Source organism: Salmo trutta, chromosome 5 (genome assembly GCF_901001165.1).
Source record: "Salmo trutta chromosome 5, fSalTru1.1, whole genome shotgun sequence".
Lineage (NCBI taxonomy): Eukaryota > Metazoa > Chordata > Actinopteri > Salmoniformes > Salmonidae > Salmo > Salmo trutta.
Genome location: NC_042961.1, coordinates 2,700,249 through 2,726,269, shown reverse-complemented (window position 1 = coordinate 2,726,269; position 26,021 = coordinate 2,700,249). Strand labels below are relative to the sequence as shown.

The window sequence follows — 26,021 nt, the reverse complement described above, 5'->3', positions numbered from 1 at the left end:
CATACTTTGCTGACCCAACTTGATCAATACAGTCCTCCATCCTAGGAAGAGGGTAAAGGTCTGCTTTAGTAACATTGTTAACTTTTCTATAAATCAGTGCAAGGTCTGAAAGTGGAATCAGACTTTTTAACCAGAAGACAGGGTGAAGCCCAATTCGAATAACATGGCTCCACAATACCATTGTCCAACATATGCTGCACCTCTGTTTCCAATTGCACTCTCTTCTCCTGAGATACACAATAAAATCTCTGTTTGATAGACATCGGAGATGCTAAGCCTATGTCATGCTCAATTAAGTGGGTTTTCGATAGAGTGTCAGAAAACAAAACAGGGTAGCATCTAATAAGAGCTACCAATTCATCACGTTTCTTAGAGTCTAAATGATTTACCAAAACCCCAAGGTTTTTCAAAGTCTGGGAGTTTTTCAACCGACCTTGTAAGACCTCATCCGAAACCCTAACTACCTCCTCTTCTCCCCCCTCCACAAAGTTAAAGCCACAAGATGCAGTGACTGTAGCAGCAGTCAACGCTGACCTCACCGCTGGAGTGCCTTCCACTTTGCTTAGATCACGGGAGTGATAACATTTTAACAGGTTCACATGGCATAATTTAGAGGACTTCCTATGACCAGGGGTTTCAATAAGATAGTTCAAATCTGACACTTTGCGCAACACAGTGAAAGGACCACAGTATTTTGCCTGAAAAGGTGAACTTACAAGAGGCAAAAGAGCAAGTACACGATCACCGGGACTAAACTCATGCAGCTCAGCCTGTCCGTCATATTTCTGTTTCATTTTCTGTTGAGAACATTTTAGTTTTTCTTTCGCCAGTTCACCAGCCCAATACAACTTGAACCTAAAACCATTTACATAGTCAATCAGGTTCCGAGGTGGTTCCTCAGGCAAACAACCATCCTGCAGTACTGCTAAAGGCCCACGCACCTTATGACCAAACACTAAGTCATTTTGGCTAAACCCAGTGCTTTCCTGCACTACTTCACGAGCAGCTAGTAACAACCAAGGTAACCCCTCCTCCCAATCTGCAGACAGTTCTATACAGTATGCAAGAAGCAAGGATTTTAAAGTTTGATGAAAACGTTCCAAAGCTCCCTGACTCTGAGCATGGTGCGCAGTAGACTTATTGTGTTTAACTTTAAGCTGTTTGAGAACCTGAGCAAATAAATGGGAGGTAAAGTTAGATCCCTGATCTGACTGGATGATTTTTGGAATCCCAAATGTTGAAATAAATTGAGTTAACGCTTTCACTACTGATTTTTAAGTTATGGTACACAAGGGAAAAGCTGCCGGATATCTAGTTGCTTGACACATAACAGTTAATAAGTAGCTATGACCTGACTTGGACCGTGGTAAAGGCCCAACACAATCGATAATAAGATGCTCAAAAGGTTGCCCTACGGCTGGTATTGGATATAAAGGTGCTGGCTTTACAACCTGGTTTGGCTTGCTTGTGCGCTGACATGTATCACAAGTTTTAATAAACTGAGCTCCATCCCGCTTTAAATGTGTCCAGAAAAAATAACGGAGTATGCGATCATAAGTTTTACGAACACCCACATGACCTGCCACATCACCATGTGAAGTTCGCAACACTTTATTCCGCAAAGTAGTAGGTACAACTTTGTGAAAGACTGGTTCTCCTAGACCCTGATCATAGTGTGGAACCGATTGCCTAACCAACAGCCCATCAAGAAGAAAATAACACTGAGCACTACTCCTCACCACTGAATCAGGAACAACTTTCTCAAACAGATCAGCCAAGGTAGTATCAGCCTTTTGCTCAGCTATCAATGAATCTCTAGAACTAGTCAACTGTTCTGTCTGGAGTTTGACTGACAACTCAAGACTTTCTGGCTTACTCTCAACCTTATTACGAGAGGCAGCGCGGGTAACAGCACAAACTGGAAATATCTCAGGAGATACACAGTTGTGATCTGGAGTTACCCTTGCTGAGGACACTGAAGGTTGCTTCGTAAAGATGTTTACTTTGCCATCTGCCCACACCTTACTACCTGCCAAATCATTCCCCAAAATCATGTGGACTCCCTCTACTGGCAACTGGGGTCTAACCCCAACATCTACATCACCCTCTACCAGACCACATTTTAAGGTAACTTCATGTAAAGGAGAAGAGAATGGAACTAAACCCATACCACATACCATTACACATCTGCCAGTATCAGACTCCTTAGAGAATGGCAAAACAGATTCCAGAATAAAAGAATCTAAAGCTCCAGTGTCTCTTAAGATCTTGATCGAAACATTTTGGTTTCCATCTTTCAGGGACACTACACCATCTGAAATAAAGGCTGAAAAATCACAGTGGGAAGACTGAGAATCAAACTCAACTAGCGGCTGAAAAAACTCACCCTGGTGGTCAGAGGCTGAAACAGGAGCTGCCATCACAGCAGGTTTAACTTGACCTGACTTCTTTGATTTAAGTAGAGGACAATCTTTCTTCCAATGTCCTTCAACTAAACAGTAGCGACAGGCATTAGCATTCACCGGTGCTTTAAGTCCTCCACACCCAAACTTCTGTTGAGGCCTCTGGAAAGAAGCTCCAGAAAAATTTGACCTACTATTCCTGGAAGTGAAGTTATTTTTTATGGTACATGTCACTGTTTGACTCAAAATGGCTTTTATGTGTTAGCCTGTACTCATCTGCAAGGACTGCTGCATCACTTGGAGACTTAACTTTACGTTCATTCATGTATGTAGCAACCTGGTCAGACACAGAATTTTTAAACTGTTCTAACACAATCAAATTAGACAGATCCTCAAAAGTACTAACTTCTGAAGCTGTACACCAACGATTAAATGCAGAAGTCAAATCACAAACAAACTCAGAATAGGTTTGTGAATCCAGCTTTTTCCTGTAACGAAAACGTTGACGATATGCCTCCGGCACAAGTTCGTAAACCTTCAGAACTGCTGATTTAACTTTAGCATACACTTTACTGTCAGCTACACTCAGTGCTGCAAAAGCCTCACGTGCTTTACCTATAAGTACACATTGCAACAACATAGTCATGTCCAAATCAGACCAAGCTCTAGCTTCCGCAATACGCTCAAATAAAGTAAAGTATGTATCTGGATCTGACTCATCAAATTTAGGCAACAAATGAAGATTCTGTGAAACATCAAACTGTGGTAATTCTTCTGGCTCTCTTGGCTTGCTCTCTCTCTCCCTGCTCCTCCAGGTATGAGCCTGTTTCGTTTGTTCCTTGGTTGGTTTATTTAGTTTCCACTCAGTCATGTTTACACACACATATTCATGCATCCATGCACCTTACATACACCTTACATTATGACATTTCCACACCTCATTCCTTTTTCTTTGTGTAAAGTTAATAGTCTTGTTTTATAATAAAGAACTTTTTGAATTGGCCTATACCGGTTGTTGATGTCCTCTCATTTTTGCCACAGGCTATGAGCCGGCCTGTGACAAGCCTCACGTGCTTTCAGGAGACCTCATCAGGATAAAACATGCTGCTCCTTAGGCCACTGATCAGGAGGCCTCATCAGGATACAACATGCTGCTCCTTAGGCCACTGATCAGGAGACCTCATCAGGATAAAACATGCTGCTCCTTAGGCCACTGATCAGGAGACCTCATCAGGATAAAACATGCTGCTCCTTAGGCCACTGATCAGGAGGCCTCATCAGGATACAACATGCTGCTCATTCACTGCTCTCTCTCACCAGGAAATTCTTCACTCCATTATCAAGACAAATAAAGACCTAAAGCACCATCATAACCAAATGCCTGTAGCTCTGTACTGTAACAATATTATGAAGAGGAAGAAGAGAGCTCTGTAGCTCTGTACTGTAACAATATTATGAAGAGGAAGAGAGCTCTGTAGCTCTGTACTGTAACAATATTATGAAGAGGAAGAGAGCTCTGTACTGTAACAATATTATGAAGAGGAAGAGAGCTCTGTAGCTCTGTACTGTAACAACATTATGAAGAGGAAGAGAGCTCTGTAGCTCTGTACTGTAACAATATTATGAAGAGGAAGAGAGCTCTGTACTGTAACAATATTATGAAGAAGAGGAAGAGAGCTCTGTAGCTCTGTACTGTAACAATATTATGAAGAGGAAGAGAGCTCTGTACTGTAACAATATTATGAAAATTCTTTACCTTCAAAAAAGTCTGCCATGAAAAGACTTGCCTGGCGGCGTTGGATCGCTGTATTCTGGTGGACATTTCTGCAGGCGGCAGCTGGGATGGAGCTGGAGACATTTCTGCAGGCTGCAGCTGGGAATTTAGCTGGAGAATTGTTGTTCCCTTATTTTTCTTTTGTTTGCTTAAAAAAAATAGCCGTTGCAATATTCATAAAGTGATGATCGTTCCATGACCACACGCTACACACACACACACACACACACAGCGGTGCTGTTAATACTGGAGGGCTTCAGGGAAAAAATATGGTACTAGAAGCCTTATGGTGCTCTTTCATTGTTTCATTAGTCACACACACACACACCACACACACACACTTCACGCTGTCTAAACGTCAGTTTAATTTTCACGTTTTCCAGTCTTCATAGGACATTAATTCATCAATCTGTATGCAGAACGGCCCCTTATAACTTCAATTCAACCTGTAATTATTCCTACCTGGGGTTACGTCCCAAATGGAACCCTATTCCCTTTTTTAGTGCACTACTATTGAAAAGAATTGCACTATGTAGGGAATAGGGTGCAATTTAGGATGTAGACTTCTTGGAGTCATATGGTTGGTGATTGGCTTCAGGTATCCTGCTGGAAGGCTTCTGCAAATTAGCCCACACACACACACAGAGTGAGAGAGAGAGAGGCCCATTGCCCTGATTGCTCACATCTGGTCATTAAAGTTGTATGTGTTTTCTGCCAGAGAAGTGGTGCTGCAATCACAAGATGGACAGAGGAAGAAGTGGCACCACCTGCATAGCAAACTACAATCTGATTGATCCCTGGGTTAATTACTGGGCTCTGATTGGCTCTATAGGGGTTATTAATAGTACTTTGTTATAGGCTGCTGTACAGGTGTTGGATCTTAATTTGACCAGTATTGTTCACAGCAAAATAATCCTGCAGCAACAGGATTTGAACACTGACACTTTTCCACCGATGTAATGTTGTTTGATCGGTAGTTAGGCTATTATCTGGCCAAAATCAGGGCCACATGAAACGTGCAGTACTGTTAATATAACCGTGTGGGTTTTCAGTGAATTTATGTAAATCACGAAGCTCATCTGCAGGAAAATTATGAGCGATCAAAGTAAGATCCTGCATGTGTAGTGACACCCTGAGTCCAAACAGAGGACAGCAAAGGGAGAGTCAACAGGCACTAATGATCGATCAGGAAATGGATCCTTATTTATGAATTTTTTTATTCTTCTTTTTTTTCACCCCTTTTTCCCCCCAATTTCGTGGTATCCAATTGGTAGTAGTTACAGTCTTGTCTCATCGCTGCAACTCCCGTACGGTGAAGGTCGAGAGCCATGCGTCCTCCGAAACACAACCCAACCAAGCCGCACTGCTTCTTGACACAATGCCCATCCAACCCGGATGCCAGCCGCACCAATGTGTCAGAGGAAACACCGTACACCTGGCGACCGTGTCAGCATGCACTGCGCCCGGCCCGCCACAGGAGTCGCTAGTGCGCGATGAGAGAGGTAACCTGATGGTGTTAGAGTGGATTGTAGTCGAGGTAGCCTGATGGTGTTAGAGTGGATTGTAGTAGAGGTAGCCTGATAGTGTTAGAGTGGATTGTAGTAGAGGTAGCCTGATAGTGGTAGAGTAGATTGTAGTAGAAGTAGCCTGATAGTGTTAGAGTGGATTGTAGTAGAGGTAGCCTGATAGTATTGGATTGTAGTAGAGGTAGTCTGATAGTGTTAGACTGGATTGTGGTAGAGGTAGCCTGATAGTGGTAGAGTGCATTGTAGTAGAGGTAGTCTGATAATGGTAGAGTGCATTGTAGTAGAGGTAGCCTGATAGTGTTAGAGTGGATTGTAGTAGAGGTAGCCTGATGCTAGTGTTAAAGTGGATTGGGAAACCATATACATCCATAATGGACTGGATCAACTAGGGCCTGCAGTCATTCCCTCCCAGAGCTTCAGGGGCTGCATGCATTGGATTCAGCCAAGCCACTGATGAATTGGAGAGAGAAATCACTTGAGTGTGTATGTGTACAGTATGTACGTGTAGTTTATCATTCAACCCCCTCTCCTCTACCTCTCCTCTGAGGACTCATGGACTTGCATTAGTCATTAACTCTCTGCTCCAACATGAATAGATGTCCTGTAATGCTAAGTAGTCGCTGCGTTGCTCGTCATATTCCATGCCTTGGCAAAGTCAAGTGATTTCTCTGTCTCTCGCATGCACGCGCACAGACACACTGGACACACACTGGACACACACTGTACACACACACAGACACATACACACCACCATATGTTAATGATGTATGTACATCTCTGGCTTCCTGGGTGCCCTCGTTTCCTTCATTCATTAATCCTGAGTGAATAAATACCTTAAATCATTGTATAATCTAGTACCTTTGTAGACCGGAGTTACAGTATAGACTACCCATTATTATACCATAGTAAGTAGATCATTATTACACTGTAGTAAGTACATATATACTGCATGATAATAATAGTCATGTATAATCTAGTATATTTGTGGCCCTACAGAACGTATTGACCATAATGTTACAATGCACACTGTTAAAATAAAGGTGCTTAGCAGTTTGAACCCGTCTATGGATTTCACATGACTGGGAATACAGATATACATGTCTTGGTCACAGATACCTTTAAAAAAAGGTAGGAGTGTGGATCAGAAAACCAGTGACCACCATTTGCCTCATACAGCGCGACACATCTCCTGTCGTACCCGTCGATCCAGAGCATCCCAAACATGCTCAATGGGTGAGATGTCTGCTAAGTGTGAAGGCCATGTAGTTCCCACTATGTAGGGAACTGGGAAATGTTCATATTCCAGGAATTGTGTGCAGATCCTTGCGACATGGGCTGTGCATTATCATGCTGAATCGAAGTGATGGCGGGGAAGAATGGCACAACTGGCCTCAGGATATTGTCACGGTATGTCTGTGCATTCAAATTGCCATCGTTAAAATGCAATTGTGTACGTTGTCCGTAGCTTATGCCTGCCCATACCATTACCCGACCGCCACCATGGGGCACTCTGTTCACAACGTTGACATCAGAGAACCTGTGATCTTTTATTTCAGCTCATGAAACATGGGACCAACACTTTACCTGTTGCATTTATATTTTTGTTCAGTGTAGATCGGTGATATAAATGTTATGTTCAGATCAGATTACCATGATTTGGTTAAGGGCAAGAAGGACAACTGTTTGATGCATGGCTGCATGTATATAACAAACACAGATTAAATGGAAAATACTCATTGATGCAGGTACAGCATGCTCCTTCTGACACGACATTCAATATAAACTGCTCTTCGTTCTCTGTTGACAAATCATTTTTATATCAACACAGAGACACAGCACTTTATATCACTTTAGTGTTGTGGAATAACCTATTTCTGGACACATTATTCAAATCTCACAGTATGCGTCTCAAATAGCACCCTATTCACAACGTAGTGCACTACTTTAGACCAAGAACCACAGGGCTCTTCAAAAGTAGTCCACTATGTAGGGAATAGGGTGCCATTGGGCTCTTGTAAAAGTAGTGCATTATGTAGGGAATAGGGTGCCATTGGGCTCTGGTAAAAGTAGTGCATTATGTAAGGGTAGGGTGCCATTGGGCTCTGGTAAAAGTAGTCCACTATGTAGGGAATAGGGTGCCATTAGGACGCGGCCCCAGTGTGTGGAGGGAGGTAGGAGAGGCTGCCTTCTATTTATTATGCTTTTCTTCTGGAGTTTAGACTGATCTACTGCACTGGATACACATGTTACATCACACACACACACACACGCACACACACACACACACACACACACACACACACTTCCTCGTTTAAGGTGTTTATTTAGTAATGGCTAATGGCAGTACATCTTAACAGTCTCAGTGGTTGTAATGGCAGTACATCTTAACAGTCTCAGTGGTTGTACAGCTCACATGTTAACAATGTCAATGGTTGTAATGGCAGTACATCTTAACAGTCTCAATGGTTGTAATGGTAGTACAGCTTAACAGTCTCAGTGGTTGTAATGGCAGTACAGCTTAACAGTCTCAATGGTTGTAATGGCAGTACAGCTTAACAGTCTCAGTGGTTGTAATGGCAGTACAGTTTAACAGTCTCAGTGGTTGTAATGGCAGTACAGTTTAACAGTCTCAGTGGTTGTAATGGCAGTACATCTTAACAGTCTCAGAGGTTGTAATGGCAGTACAGTTTAACAGTCTCAATGGTTGTAATGGCAGTACATCTTAACAGTCTCAGTGGTTGTACAGCTCACATGTTAACAATGTCAGTGGTTGTGCAGTCCACATGTTAACTGGGGTGTTATTTTTAGGGCCCATTATGCTGTTTGTTCATTCACTGGTACTTGCCAATACCTCTAGCTAAGTAGTGGTTCCCTCTTTTGACAGAGGATGAAGGAGAAACCATAATGCATTTCATTTTACCCTCATTTTCCATTGATGCCAGACTGACAGCAAACAACCCATTACTCTCCCTTATGTTGTGCTAGTTAAAAGAGCTATGAAAATTACAGAGCTGCTCTCAAATGGCACCCTATTCCCTACATAGTGCACTAGTTTTGACAGGGCTTGTGTCCAGGCTCTCTCTTTATGGAATGGCAGCAGAGTGTTTTTGCAATACAGAGACTATGTCGTACAAGCCCTATAGGCCCTGGTCAGAAGTAGTGCGCTATGTACAGATGGAGGGTCTTAATTTGACCAGGATTCTCACAGCAAAATAATCCTGCAACAACAGGATTTGAACGTTTAGTCCATAATGTTGCTTGATCGGTGGTTAGGCTAGTACTTGGCCAAAAGTAGGCTACGTAAAAGGTGTAATACTGTTAATATAATCATGGGTTTTCAGTGAATTTATGTAAATGTATGTAAATCAGAAAGCTTATCTTCGTTTCCTGCTGGCAGGAACATTCTCAGCAATAAAAGAGTGATCAAATTAAGATCCTGCATCTGTAAGGAATAGGGTGCCATTTGGGACACAATCACAGTGTATTTGGAACCAACAGACAGCTACACTAGCTCCATTACTGAGCCCTCTCTCTCCTCTCAGCCTCCTCTTAGTCGCCTCTCTCCAAGTCTGCATCATTTTCATGCTTAAATGGATTTATTGTGAATACCGCATATTCTTATGAGATCTCCCTTCCCTTGCTGTCCCTCTTTCTTCCTCTTGCTCTCTCTTCTGGTGTTTATTTATCTCTCTCTTTCCATGTCCTCCTCCTGCCCCTCTCTCTCCTTTGTTTGTCTCAACCCTCTCTCTCTTTCTTTCTCCTCTCTCTTTTCTCTCTTTCTCTCTCTCTCCCCCTCTCTCATTCTCCTGACCTCTCTTTCTCATCCCTCTCCCTCCCTCCCTCCCTCCCTCCCTCCCTCCCTCTCTCTCCACAGATATGGGCTGCCTGTCGGTAGGAGTGGAGGGTCATGTATGATTGAAATAGCAGTAGATAACGGAACAGTGAAACGTCAGGAGGAATCCTTGTTCCAGCCCGTGTCAGAGGTAAGGCCAGTTATCTGACTCAAGAGCTTCATGGCACCCTTTTTCCTATATAGTGCCCTCTATGGACCCTGGTCAAAACTAGTGCACTATATAGGGAATAGAGGGCCATTTGGGACTCAGCCCCAGTTATCTCAGCCGAGTCAAATCAAATCAAGCTGTATTTGATGAGTCCCCTCATATGCAGCCATACATTGTCTAGGTTTGGCATTTGGACTGAGGGAATATTGCCTATGATCATGTCACATATCGTGATTATACTGTATCACAAGCAGAGGACTCAATCAAACATGCAGTGTGTTGTGTGTGTGTGTGTGGGGGGGGGGTGTGTGCAACAGCAGTGATGTATACAGATACATACTGACAATTAGTTAATACATGGAAAGCATAACATGCACTATACAAACATGAAGAACAGCTGCTCTTTCCATGACATAGACTGACCAGGTGAATCCAGGTGAAAGCTATGATCCCTTATTGATGTCACTTGTTAAATCCACTTCAATCAGTGTAGATGAAAGGGAGGAGACAGGTTAAAGAAGGATTTTTAAGCCTTGAGACAATTGAGACATGAATTGTGTATGTGTACCATTCAGAGGATGAATGGACAAGACAAAATATTGAAGTGTCTTTCAACAGGGTATGGTAGTAGTAGTCAGGTGCACCGGTTTCTGTCAAGAACTGCAAAGCTGCTGGGTTTTTCATGTGTATCAAGAATGTTTTTTGGGGGGGGGTACAACTAAATATTAAGAAGGTGTTTTTAATGTTTGTACACTCAGTGTACATATCTATCTAACTGAAAATACCTCAGGTTATAACTCTGAAGCCTAGCATGTCTAGTATGGATGATTTCAAATAAACTTGAGTTGCAATATTATTTTTGTGGCAAAACAATTATAGCTCACTTGTTATAGATGCATTATGCAGAAAGTGCTCCACCATTTCCTGGTTTGCTAAAATGTAAATAGTTCACCTAATTTGAGTTTATGTAACGAAACAAGCAAGTATAGTGTAGAGAATCATTGTACTAAACCGCTTTGAAATATCTTTTCCATAACCACAAATATTGTATTTTCAGCTGTTTTGAAGCTGGTGTAAAAAAATGAAAGTAAAAGATGCAAAAACTAAACTTAAGACCGGGATGCATAGAAATAGCGCACATAGAACAGATCTATCTTGCTTTCAATGAGAATGACATATCTATGAATTTGGTCGGGTTGCCCAGAAAATGTACTTATTGCAGCTTTAAATTGACCGTTAAGGGGGATAAGTTGTCGGTTCACTGGATTTACATCCAGAAAACACCTGATTTGCATCCTAAATGGCACCCTATTCTCGATATAATGTACTACTTCCCATAGGGCTCTGGTCAAAAGTAGTGCACTAAGAGTAGTGCACTAAAAGTAGTGCACTATGTAGGAAATAGGGTTCCTTTAGGGACATAGGCATACTTGACCTTACCTGAAGATTTGTATTGTTGATTACCATAGCAGGTCTTGTCTACACTGACTATACCAAACATTAGGAACACCTTCCTAATATGGAGTTGCCCCCCCCCCTTTTGCCCTCAGAACAGCCTCAATTCGTCAGAGCATGGAATCTACAAGGTATCAAAAGCGTTCCACAGGGATGCTGGCCCATGTTGGCTAGATGTTGTTTGACTGGTGGACCATTCTTGATACACACGGGAAACTGTTGAGTGTGAAAAACCCAGCAGCGTTGCAGTTCTTGACACAAACCGGTGCGCCTGGCACCTACTACCATACCCCGTTCAAAGGCACTTAAATATTTTGTCTTGCCCATTCACCTTCTGAATAGCACACTTACACAATCCATGTCTCAATTGTCTCAAGGCTTAAAAATCATTATTTCAAATCAAATCAAATCAAATTTATTTATATAGCCCTTCGTATATCAGCTGAAATCTCAAAGTGCTGTACAGAAACCCAGCCTAAAACCCCAATTTAACCTGTCTCCTCACCTTCATCTACACTGATTGAAGTGGATTTAACAAGTGACATAAATAAGGGATCATAGCTTTCACCTGGATTCACCTGGTCAGTCTATGTTTTGTACAGTCAGTGTATATCATAACTGATTAAAGAAAACTAAATATCTGTAGTAATTTACATAGAACTGTTATGTAATGAACTATACAGTGAAGCACATGGACTGTATATAGAAGACTAAACAGGCATTGCTGATAACTAGTGTGTGTGTGTGTGTGTGTGTGTGTGTGTGTGTGTGTGTGTGTGTGTGTGTGTGTGTGTGTGTGTGTGTGTGTGTGTGTGTGTGCGTGCGCGCCCACCTGTCTCCCTACTACCTACCTACCTGCCTTTGAACGTGTGCATACATTTGTCTTTGTGACATCCTTCCAGGTAGCGTTGGGGCCTATATTCCTGGGGGACGTCCCCTCCCATAGGGACCAGCCTGCCAGCACCAGGGAGGTGAGGGGTTTTGTAGGCTGTATCAGGGAGCTGCAGGTCAACAATAAGGACATCTACATAGCAGGAGAGGCACTGGGAGGGAGGAACATCCACAACTGTGACACACCTGTCTGTCAACACCTGCCCTGCCGCAATGGAGGCACCTGTGTCAGGTAGGATATGACCATGTGGATATTTCAGTAGTCTTTAAAACAATATTAGTGTTTTGAAATACTGTCTTTGAGAGCTAAAAGTAAAATACTGAATTATCCAGCTCTATTTAATGTCACCTAATGGTCTTAAAAAACATAAATCTTCCTACATTGATTAGTAGTAATGGACTCTTAATGAAGGTCCAGGTACATCAAGACTAATGGCAATGTGAGAGGCTAGAGGGCCGGCCGTATCGCATTGTATTGATTCATACCATTCATACTATCAGCCATGTTTCAGCCCACTGTCTTAACAGTCATACCATTAATACTATCAGCCATGTTTCAGCCCACTATCTTAACAGTCATACCATTAATACTATCAGCCATGTTTCAGTCCACTATCTTAACAGTAATACTATCAGCCATGTTTCAGCCCACTATCTTAACAGTCATACCATTAATACTATCAGACATGTTTCAGTCCACTATCTTAACAGTAATACTATCAGGCATGTTTCAGCCCACTGTCTTAACAGTCATACCATTAATACTATCAGGCATGTTTCAGTCCACTATCTTAACAGTCATACCATTAAAACCTCTACGGGCTACGGGGGCAGTATTGAGAATTTTGGAAAAAATATGTGCCCATTTTTAACTGCCACCTACACCAACTCAGAAGCTAGGATATGCATATTATTACCAGATTTGGATAGAAAACACTCTGAATTTTCTAAAACAGTTTGAATGGTGTCTGTAAGTATAACAAAACTCATATTGCAGGCAAAAACCTGTGAAAAATAGATTTTAAAAAAATGAGAATTTTGTGACTGTACTATTTAGTGTCATTGTTTTATAGATACCACAGTGAGAAAGGATTCAGTTCGCAACTCCTACTGCTTCCACTAGATGTCAACGATCTTTAGAAAGTTGTTGGAAGCATCTGTCATGAATACAGACCGAATTAGAATGCTTACAAGTTGACACGTCATCACTTCATTTTTTGCGCCTGCGCATGAATCTGAGAAGAGTGTCTTTGTCATAATCGTTTATTCTAGACACTTGATAGGTTGTGTGAAAATATTACTGATGTTTCACGTTAAAAATGGACCAAAAGATTAATGCTAAACAACGTTTGACATGTTTGAACAAACATAAATAGATTATTTACTAGGTTTTTTTTAGCTTTTCGGCGTGACTTTACACTGCCCACCTCATTTTGTGGGAGCCTACTGAACGCTAACTATTTGGACATAAATTATGAACTTTGTCAAAAGAAACCACATTTGTTCTGGACCTGGGATCGCTGGCAGCGCCTTCTGATGGAGATAATCAAAGGTAAGGGGATATTTAGAATGTTATTATCGATATTAGATGATGCTAATGCTAACGGTATAGCTTAGCTTAGCTTATAGCTTAGCTTATGTTGTTAGCATAGTACCCAGTTTATAGCAAAATGTGATTTCCCAGTAAAGTTATTTTGAGATCTGGCCATTCGGTAGCAATTACGAGATGATAATATATTATTCTTTGAATGACAATATTATAATTTACCAATGTTTTCGAATAGTAATTCCGTGATTTGTAATGCTGGATTCACTGGAAGCATTCGAGCCGAAAAAAATTCTGAATTTCACCGCGACTGTAAATGCTGTTTTTGGATATAAATATGAACTTGATGGAACTAAAAATGCATGTATTGTCTAACATAATGTCCTATGAGTGTCATCTGATGCAGATTGTCAAAGGTAAGTGCATAATTCTAGCTAGTTTTCTGTCTGTTGATGCCCTTCTTTGAATTGGCTAAACATTACACGCAGCTATTGTCAATGTACTCTCCTCACATAACCTAACTTTATGCATTCTCCGTAAAGCCTCTGAAAATCGGACAGCGTGGTTAGATTTAGGAGATATATCTTTCAAATGGAGGAAAATAGTTGATTATTTGATTATTTGAAATGATTACTCTTGCAGTTTTGAATTCCCCGCCATGGTCACATGACAATGAATCCCAATACCGGGATAAGATCCTGCCCCCTGGCCTCAACAGGTTTTAATACTATCAGGCATGTTTCAGTCCACTATCTTAACAGTAATACTATCAGGCATGTTTCAGTCCACTATCTTAACAGTCATACCATTCATACTATCAGGCATGTTTCAGTCCACTATCTTAACAGTCATACCATTAATACTATCAGGCATGTTTCAGTCCACTATCCTAACAGTTATACCATTAATACTATCAGGCATGTTTCAGTCCACTATCTTAACAGTCATACCATTAATACTATCAGGCATGTTTCAGTCCACTATCTTAACAGTCATACCATTAATACTATCAGGCATGTTTCAGTCCACTATCTTACCAGTAATACTATCAGGCATGTTTCAGTCCACTATCTTAACAGTCATACCATTAATACTATCAGGCATGTTTCAGTCCACTATCTTAACAGTCATAGCATTCATACTATCAGGCATGTTTCAGTCCACTATCTTATTTTATTTCACCTTTATTTAACCAGGTAGGCTAGTTGAGAACATGTTCTCATTTAGAACTGCGACCTGGCCAAGATAAAGCAAAGCAGTGCGACAGAAACAACAACACAGAGTTACATGGAATAAACAAGTGTACAGTCAATAATACAGTAGAAAAAAAGGAAAGTCTATATACAGTGTGTGCAAATGGCATGAGGAGGTAAGGCAATAAATAGGCCATAGTAGCAAAGTAATTACGATTTAGCAGATTAACACTGGAGTGATAGATGAGCAGATGATGATGACCAGATGATGGTGATACTGGTGTGCAAAAGAGCAGCAAAGTAAATAAAAACAATATGGGGATGAGGTAGGTAGATTGGGTGGGCTATTTACAGATAGACTATGTACAGCTGCAGCGATCGGTTAGCTGCTTAGATAGCTGATGTTTAAAGTTAGTGAGGGAAATGTAAGTCTCCAGCTTCAGCGATTTTTGCAATTCGCTCCAGTCACTGGCATCAGAGAACTGGAAGGAAAGGCGGCCAAAGGAGGTGTTGGCTTTGGGGATGACCAGTGAGATATACCTGCTGGAGCGCGTGCTACGGGTGGGTGTTGTTATCGTGACCAGTGAGCTGAGATAAGGCGGAGCTTTACCTAGCATAGACTTGTAGATGACCTGGAGCCAGTGGGTCTGGCGACGAATATGTAGCGAGGGCCAGCCAACTAGAGCATACAGGTCGCAGTGGTGGGTGGTATAAGGGGCTTTGGTAACAAAACGGATGGCACTGTGATAGACTGCATCCAATTTGCTGAGTAGAGTATTGGAAGCTATTTTGTAGATGACATCGCCGAAGTCGAGGATCGGTAGGATAGTCAGTTTTACTAGGGTAAGTTTGGCGGTGAGAGTGAAGGTTTGATTTTGGATTGGAGATGTTTGATATGAGTCTGGAAGGAGAGTTTACAGTCTAGCCAGACACCTAGGTATTTGTAGTTGTCCACGTATTCTAGGTCAAACAGTCATACCATTAATACTATCAGCCATGTTTCAGTCCACTATCTTAAGAGTCTTTGACCAGGATCCTAGCCTGGTAATTCAGTAAATAGCTAAGGTTACATTGAGTCTCTACCCTCTACACGCGGACAATGTTAATACATTTTTCAAATATATTTTTGCTAATTGCACACTTGACACAAATGAACAAATCAGGTTAATAATATTTTGTGATCAGATCATCAAGGCTGCCATACGCAAAGCTCTACCGTCAGTCAGCGTTGTTAATTATGACTGTGAATTATTTTCCATCACGGTGCCAAACCCTCTTGAACCCCATAGCTGGTGTAGGGTTATAGAGAGTTCACAGAGCAATCTTCATTCAGTCAATTGACCCGGGTGGCTCTGGCATAATACCAGATGGTTAAAGTATTGGCTGTGGGCATAATGGCTGGTGATTTGATTGCTTCCTTTCTTAATGTCATCGTTCTTTCTTCTACAGCCTGTCCACATTTGCATATTACTGAGATCTATTGATAGAATTGTGTTTTTTGTCATAAATGTCTACTGCTCAGTGTCTTTGAGATTCTACTTGTAATAAAAAGCGCTATATATAACATACATATATATAAATATATATTCTTATAGAATTTGAAAACATACAATCTACCTGCAGTGAATTATTATTATTAAGACGGAACATTGCACATTGTCTGTAGTTTATAAAAGAAACAACTCAAGGTCCTAGGAATAATCATTAGGCCCAATTCTCAATGAGGAAGAAACAAAGACTATGTATACGTCCCAAATGGCACCCTATATCCTACAAATGGCACCCTATATCCTACAAATGGCACCCTATACGCTACAAATGGCACCCTATACCCTATAAATGGCACCCTATTCCCTACAAATGGTACCCTATTCCCTACAAATGGCACCCTATTCCCTACAAATTGCACCCTATGCCCATAGGTCTTTGGTCCAAAGTAGTGCACTATAAAGGGAAAAGGGTACCATTTGGAACTCAGCCCTATAATCAGATAATGCTGCAGCCTATAGTGATGATGTACAACGTTCCCCTAAGGATACTTGAGGAAAAAAATGACTCATTAAAGAGTTGGTTGCAGAGATGTCTTTGAATTCTGGAGGACATATACTTTCAAAAGAATTGGAGGAGTTGAATTATAGATAAATTGGCTTCTGTTTTAATAAGTTACTGTATGGGTATGTTCATTCTGTTTGTTGTGTTTTGTAATGTCCTATATTCAAGGCAGCCACACAAAAGATAAGGGACTTCGAAAACATCCTTGAGGAACCTTATTGTAAAGTGTTACCTTCTTTAATAAAGCATCAGAAGAAGTCTTGTTAAAACTCTGCTTTGCTGTTGCCTGGCTGGCTGGCTAGCTGGCTGGTGCCTGACTGCCTGGCTGGCTGGTGCCTGGCTGGCTGGTGCCTGACTGGCTGGCTGGCTGTTGCCTGGCCGGCTGGTGGCTGGCTGGTGCCTGACTGGCTGTCTGGCTGTTGCCTGGCTGGCTGGTGGCTGGCTGGTGCCTGACTGGCTGGCTGGCTGTTGCCTGGCCGGCTGGTGGCTGGCTGGTGCCTGACTGGCTGGCTGTTGCCTGGCTGGCTGGTGGCTGGCTGGTGCCTGAATGGCTGTCTGGCTGTTGCCTGGCTGGCTGGTGGCTGTCTGGTGCCTGAATCGCTGTCTGGCTGTTGCCTGGCTGGCTGGTGGCTGGCTGGTGGCTGGCTGGTGCCTGACTGGCTGGCTGTTGCCTGGCCGGCTGGTGGCTGGCTGGTGCCTGACTGGCTGGCTGGCTGTTGCCTAGCCGGCTGGTGGCTGGCTGGTGCCTGACTGGCTGGCTGTTGCCTGGCTGGCTGGTGGCAGGCTGGTGCCTGAATGGCTGTCTGGCTGTTGCCTGGCTGTCTGGTGCCTGAATGGCTGTCTGGCTGTTGCCTGGCTGGCTGGTGGCTGGCTGGTGGCTGGCTGGTGCCTGACTGGCTGGCTGTTGCCTGGCCGGCTGGTGGCTGGCTGGTGCCTGGCTGGCTGGCTGGTGGCTGGCTGGTGCCTGACTGGCTGGGTGTTGCCTGGCCGGCTGGTGGCTGGCTGGTGCCTGACTGGCTGGTGGCTGGGTGGAATGGCTACCAGATGTAGGGAAGGTGTGGATAGATAAGGGGATGTGGTAGGGTTGACACACACTTTAGTTCTTAATGGCTGTAATCAGAGGCTTGATTACATTAAATATGGCTGGTAACAAAAGGGTTTTCCCATTTTTACCTTCACGCAATCATTTGATTACAAAGTGTGTTTATGTTTAGTGATTGTTGTGAATATGTAAATCACATACACACATATCATATTATCTGTGTGTGAACATACACACATGCACGTACACAAACACACCGTTCTACACACACAAACACACCGTTCCACACACACAAACACACCGTTCCACACACATAAACACACCGTTCCACACACACAAACACACCGTTCCACACACACACACAAACACACCGTTCCACACACACACACAAACACACCGTTCCACACACACAAACACACCGTTCCACACACACAAACACACCGTTCCACACACACAAACACACCGTTCCACACACACAAACACACCGTTCCACACACACAAACACACCGTTCCACACACACAAACACACCTTTCCACACACACAAACACACCTTTCCACACACACAAACACATCTTTACACACACACAAACACATCGTTCCACACACAGAAATACATCGTTCCACACACACAAACACACCGTTCCACACATAAAGGACTTCTTGTAGTCTCCTCTACCATTGAAGGACAATAACGTTACAGGAACCTCACAAACAAACACACTGCTATTCATTATTAAAGGCTCCATATTTAATATTTTGAGTAGCAGATTAACTACTGAATAATGGATTGGCCTGCACATGATATCTCTGTCAGATCAGCTCTCAGTAATCAAGTTGTGTGGTGCCCAATGTCATAAACTGAGTATACCAAACATTAAAAACACCTTCCTAATATTGAGTTGCACCCCCCTCCAGGGATGCTGACCCTTGTTGACTCTGATGCTTCCCACAGTTGTATCAAGTTGGCTGGATGTCCTTTGGGTGGTGAACCATTCTTGATACAAACAGGAAACTGTTGAGAGTAAAAAATCCAGTAGCATTGCAGTTCTTGACACACACCGGTGCGCCTGGCACCTACTACCATACCCCGTTCAAAGGCACTTAAATCTTTTGTCTTGCCCATTCCCCCTCTGAATGGCACACATACACAATCCATGTCTCAGTTGTCTCAAGGCTTCAAAATAAGTGCAAGTTGTTTTAAATGCAGCTATTGATGGGATTTAGCTTTGTCGTCTATTTCCTTAGTCAGTTTGGCTTGATCACCTACTTATTGCAAACACTTTTGAGATAAAATTTACAAAGACAAAAAATATCCGCCCAAAGGTTTTACTTTGAATTCAGAATGATCAAACTGGGTTAAAATGTTCTCCATATTTCACAGTGTTCTCCAACACACACACATTTGACAAGTAAAAATAATAAGCTGTCAGTACCACGGGTGATTTTATAAAACATGTAAAATAACCCTGTTGAAACAAACCCTGCTGAATAATTTCAGGGAAATGTAAAGCGGGGGCGGACGGTTATAGCTAGTCATCTAGCACAGTGACGGTTCCCGCTTCGGATTCTGCAGCTTTGACTCGCTGAAACTGCTACAGGGAAACTTTAACTGTTTAGTTGGCCTTGGTCACCGTAACAGTGGTAACTTTACGTTTTGGCTGGGCATTGAGTCAAAAAGATGAAGAACGCGTCTGTATGTAGTACTGCCCAGCTAAAGCTCCATTATGTTTATCGCTGGCCCTGCAGTGGTTGAATAAGACGCCAATATACACAACGTCATTCTGAACTCTAACCACATACTGTAAATGTAATGCCTTCCAGACAATCATGTATTGTAAGATGGAGTTCAAGTAAATACTATTCAGCGCCATGCAGCACATAAACAATCTAAAGTTCATGCTGAAAGTAGTGCATGAAAACCACACAACACACATAACAGATATTAACAGCATCCTATAGGAAAATACACAACATCCTATAGGAAAATACACAACATCCTATAGGAAAATACACAACATTCTATAGGAAAATACACAACATCCTATAGGAAAATACACAACATTCTATAGGAAAATACACAACATCCTATTGCTAAATACACAACATCCTATAGGAAAATACACAACATCCTATAGGAAAATACACAACATCGTATAGGAAAATACACCAAATCTTATTGGAAAATACACAGCATTCTACTGGAAAATACACAACATCTTATTGGAAATACACAACATCCTATTGGAAAATACGCAACATCCTATAGGAAAATACACAACATTCTATTGGAAAATACACAACATCCTATAGGAAAATACACACCATCCTATTGGAAATACACAACATCCTATTGGAAAATACACAACATCCTATTGGAAAATACACAACATCCTATAGGAAAATAAACAACATCCTATTGGAAAATACACAACATCCTATTGGAAAATACACAACATCCTATTGGAAAATACACAACATCCTATAGGAAAATAAACAACATCCTATTGGAAAATACACAACGTCTTATTGGAAATACACAACATCCTATTGGAAAATACACAACATCCTATAGGAAAATACACCACATTCTATTGGAAAATCCACAACATCTTATTGGAAAATACACACCATTCTACTGGAAAATACACAACATCCTATTACAAAATCCACAACATCTTATTGGAAAATACACAGCATTCTACTGGAAAATGCACAACATCTTATTGGAAATACACAACATCCTATTGGAAAATACACAACATCCTATTGGAAAATACACAACATTCTATTGGAAAATACACAACATCCTATTGGAAAATACTCAACATCCTATAGGAAAATACACAACATTCTATTAGAAAATGCACAACATCTTATTGGAAAATACACAGCATTCTACTGGAAAATACACAACATCTTATTGGAAATACACAACATCCTATTGGAAAATACACAACATCCTATTGGAAAATACACAACATCCTATTGGAAAATCCACAACATCCTATAGGAAAATACAAAACATTCTATTAGAAAATCCACAACATTCTATTTGAAAATCCACAACATCTTATTGGAAAATACACAGCATTCTACTGGAAAATACACAACATTCTATTGGAAAATGCATAACATCCTATTGGAAAATACACAACATCCTATTGGAAAATACACAACATCTTATTGGAAATACACAACATCCTATTGGAAAATACACCACATCCTATTGGAAAATACACAACATTTTATTGGAAATACACAACATCCTATTGGAACATACACAACATCCTATAGGAAAATACACAACATCCTATAGGAAAATACACAACATCCTATTAGAAAATACACAACATCCTATAGGAAAATACACAACATCCTATAGGAAAATACACAACATCCTATTGGAAAATGCACAACATCCTATTGGAAAATACACAACATTCTATTAGAAAATACACAACATCCTATTGGAAAACACACAACATCCTATAGGAAAATACACAACATTCTATTAGAAAATCCACAACATCTTATTGGAAAATGCACAGCATTCTACTGGAAAATGCTTAACATCCTATTGGAAAATGCTTAACATCCTATTGGAAAATACACAACATCCTATTGGAAAATACACAACATCCTATTGGAAATACACAACATCCTATTGGAAAATACACAACATCCTATTGGAAAATACACCACATCCTATTGGAAAATACACCACATTCTATTAGAAAATCCACAACATCTTATTGGAAAATACACAGCATTCTACTGGAAAATACACAACATTATATTGTAAAATGCATAACATCCTATTGTAAAATGCATAACATCCTATTGGAAAATACACAACATTCTATTAGAAAATACACAACATCCTATTGGAAAACACACAACATCCTATAGGAAAATACACAACATTCTATTAGAAAATCCACAACATCTTATTGGAAAATGCACAGCATTCTACTGGAAAATGCTTAACATCCTATTGGAAAATGCTTAACATCCTATTGGAAAATACACAACATCCTATTGAAAAATACACAACATCCTATTGGAAAATACACCACATCCTATTGCAAAATACACCACATTCTATTAGAAAATCCACAACATCTTATTGGAAAATACACAGCATTCTACTGGAAAATACACAACATTGTATTGTAAAATGCATAACATCCTATTGGAAAATGCATAACATCCTATTGGAAAATACACAACATCTTATTGGAAATACACAACATCCTATTGGAAAATACACCACATCCTATTGGAAAATACACAACATCTTATTGGAAATACACAACATCCTATTGGAAAATACACAACATCCTATTGGAAAATACACAACATTCTATTGGAAAATGCATAACATCCTATTGGAAAATACACCACATCCTATTGGAAAATACACAACATCTTATTGGAAATACACAACATCCTATTGGAACATACACAACATCCTATAGGAAAATACACAACATCCTATAGGAAAATACACAACATTCTATTGGAAAATACACAACATTCTATTAGAAAATACACAACATCCTGTTGGAAAATACACAACATCTTATTGGAAATACACAACATCCTATTGGAAAATACACCACATCCTATTGGAAAATACACAACGTCTTATTGGAAATACACAACATCCTATTGGAAAATACACAACATCCTATTGGAAAATACACAACATTCTATTGGAAAATGCATAACATCCTATTGGAAAATACACCACATCCTATTGGAAAATACACAACATCTTATTGGAAATACACAACATCCTATTGGAACATACACAACATCCTATAGGAAAATACACAACATCCTATTGGAAAATACACAACATCCTATAGGAAAATACACAACATCCTATAGGAAAATACACAACATCCTATTGGAAAATACACAACATCCTATTGGAAAATACACAACATTCTATTAGAAAATACACAACATCCTGTTGGAAAATACACAACATCTTATTGGAAATACACAACATCCTATTGGAAAATACACCACATCCTTTTGGAAAATACACAACATCTTATTGGAAATACACAACATCCTATTGGAAAATACACAACATCCAATTGGAAAATACACAACATTCTATTGGAAAATGCATAACATCCTATTGGAAAATACACCACATCCTATTGGAAAATACACAACATCTTATTGGAAATACACAACATCCTATTGGAACATACACAACATCCTATAGGAAAATACACAACATCCTATAGGAAAATACACAACATCCTATAGGAAAATACACAACATCCTATTGGAAAATACACAACATCCTATTGGAAAATACACAACATCCTATTGGAAAACACACAACATCCTATAGGAAAATACACAACATTCTATTAGAAAATCCACTACATCTTATTGGAAAATGCACAGCATTCTACTGGAAAATGCTTAACATCCTATTGGAAAATGCTTAACATCCTATTGGAAAAAACACAACATCCTATTGGAAAATACACAACATCTTATTGGAAATACACAACATCCTATTGGAACATACGCAACATCCTATTGGAAAATACACCACATCCTATTGGAAAATACATCACATTCTATTAGAAAATCCACAACATCTTATTGGAAAATACACAGCATTCTACTGGAAAATACACAACATTATATTGTAAAATGCATAACATCCTATTGGAAAATGCATAACATCCTATTGGAAAATACACAACATCCTGTTGGAAAATACACAACATCGTATTGGAAATACACAACATCCTATTGGAAAATACACCACATCCTATTGGAAAATACACAACATCTTATTGGAAATACACAACATCCTATTGGAAAATACACAACATCCTATTGGAAAATACACAACATTCTATTGGAAAATGCATAACATCCTATTGGAAAATACACAACTTCCTATTGGAAAATACACCTCATCCTATTGGAAAATACAGAACATCCTATTGGAAAATACACAACATCCTATTGGAAAATGCATAACATCCTATTGGAAAATACACAACATCCTGTTGGAAAATACACAACATCGTATTGGAAATACACAACATCCTATTGGAAAATACACCACATCCTATTGGAAAATACACAACATCTTATTGGAAATACACAACATCCTATTGGAAAATACACAACATCCTATTGGAAAATACACAACATTCTATTGGAAAATGCATAACATCCTATTGGAAAATACACAACTTCCTATTGGAAAATACACCTCATCCTATTGGAAAATACAGAACATCCTATTGGAAAATACACAACATTCTATTGGAAAATGCACAACATCCTATTGGAAAATAGACAACATCCTATTGGAAAATAGACAACATCCTACTGGAAAATACACAACCTCCATATATAGACAGACGACTTGGGTGAGGTCTACTACATTATCCTGTCTGTCTTTCTACAAAGTCAATCACCACAATCATTATATTAATGACAAATAACGACCATGGCAGCTTTTCACAGAGTGTATTGAACTACAGTCATCATCTGACATGTCTTTAGATCTGAGCCTTACAACTGCCACTTCATTAGTAGAGGCTGCCTCCCTAATGGGACCCTATTCCCTGCCAGACCCCTGGTCAAAAGTAGTGCACTATACATGTAATAGGGTGCCATTTGGGACGCAGACAGAGTCGAATGTCCTATGTAATAAGGTCATCATGGTATTGGGGTTTGGCAGACATCTGCTTATCTTAGAGAGATACGCTATCTTTGTCTTCTTACAGACATTTTCTATGTAATAGCTGTGTGCTATAACAGTCTCCACCTTTCTGGGAAGGCTTTCCACTAGATGTTGGAACATTGCTGCAGGGACTTGCTTCCATTCAGTCCATTCAGAGCATTAGAGGGGGTGGGCACTGATGTTGGGCAATTAGGCCTGGCTCGCAGTCAGAGTTCCAATTCATCCCAAAGGTGTTTGATGGGGTTGAGGTCAGGGCTCTGTGCAGGCCAGTCAAGTTCTTCCACACCGATCTCGACAACCCATTTCAGTATGGACCTCGCTTTGTGCACGGGGGCATTGTCATGCTGAAACACAAAAGGGCCTTCCCCAAACATTTGCCATAAAGTTGGAAGCACAGAATTGTCTAGAGTGTCATTGTATGCTGTATCATAAAGATTTCACTTAACCCCAGACCATTATTCCTCCTCCACCAAACTTTACAGTTGGCACTATGCATTGGGGCAGGTAGCGTCCGACTGCGTCCGTCCGACTGCCAGATGGTGAAGCGTGATTCATCACTCCAGAGAATGCGTTTCCACTGCTCCAGAGTCCAATGGCGGCAAACTTTTCACCACTCCAGCCGACGCTTGGCATTGCGTGTGGTGATGTTAGACTTGTGTGCGGCTGCTCAGCCATGGAACCCCATTTCATGAAGCTCCCGAACAGTTCTTGTGGTGACGTTGCTTCCACAGTTTGGAACTCGGTAGTGAGTGTTCCAACCGAAGACAGACCATTTTTACGCGCTAATCATTTTAGCACTCGGCGATCCCGTTCTGTGAGTTTGTGTGGGCTACCACCTCACGGCTGAGCCGTTGTTGTTCCTAGACGTTTCCACTTACAATAACAGCACTTATAGTTGACCGAGGCAGCTATATCAGAGCAAAAATTGGACGAACTGACTTGTTGGAAAGATGGCATCTTATGACGGTGCCACATTGAAAGTCACTGAGCTCTTCGGTAAAGCCATTCTACTGCCATTGTTTGTCTATAGAGATTGCATAGCTTGATTTTATACACTTGTCAGCAACGGGTGTGACTGAAATTGCCAAATCCATGAATTTGAAGGGGTGTCCACTTACTTTTGTATATATAGTGTATTTTGTATACAAATCCAATGTGCCCCTGTTAAAGTAGACTATGTACTGTATATTACACTGAACACGTTTTAACACAGACATAAGTGTTCATCATGTGGCAGTTTTTAGATAACAAGTCAGACATACCATCATGTGGCAGTTTTTAGATAACAGGTCAGACACATTTAGTAGCCAGTGAAGAGAGTGGCGGTCACTTAATCCTGCAGGAGCCACATGAGTGGTTAACACTTAAAGCCTACCACCTGACTGAGCAGTGTGCTAAAGCT

General features: G+C 40.7%; 1 protein-coding gene across 1 annotated transcript in view; it reads left to right on the top strand.

The window, feature by feature from the left end:
* The window catches only part of LOC115193445 (protein eyes shut homolog), a 73,645-nt gene that overhangs the window by 46,443 nt on the left and 1,181 nt on the right, over window positions 1–26,021 (top strand). Inside the window, exons 3-4 of the mRNA XM_029752134.1 lie at window positions 9,577–9,685; window positions 12,061–12,281. Coding sequence (XP_029607994.1) covers window positions 9,577–9,685; window positions 12,061–12,281 — 330 coding nt within the window. The remainder of the gene's footprint in view (window positions 1–9,576; window positions 9,686–12,060; window positions 12,282–26,021) is intronic.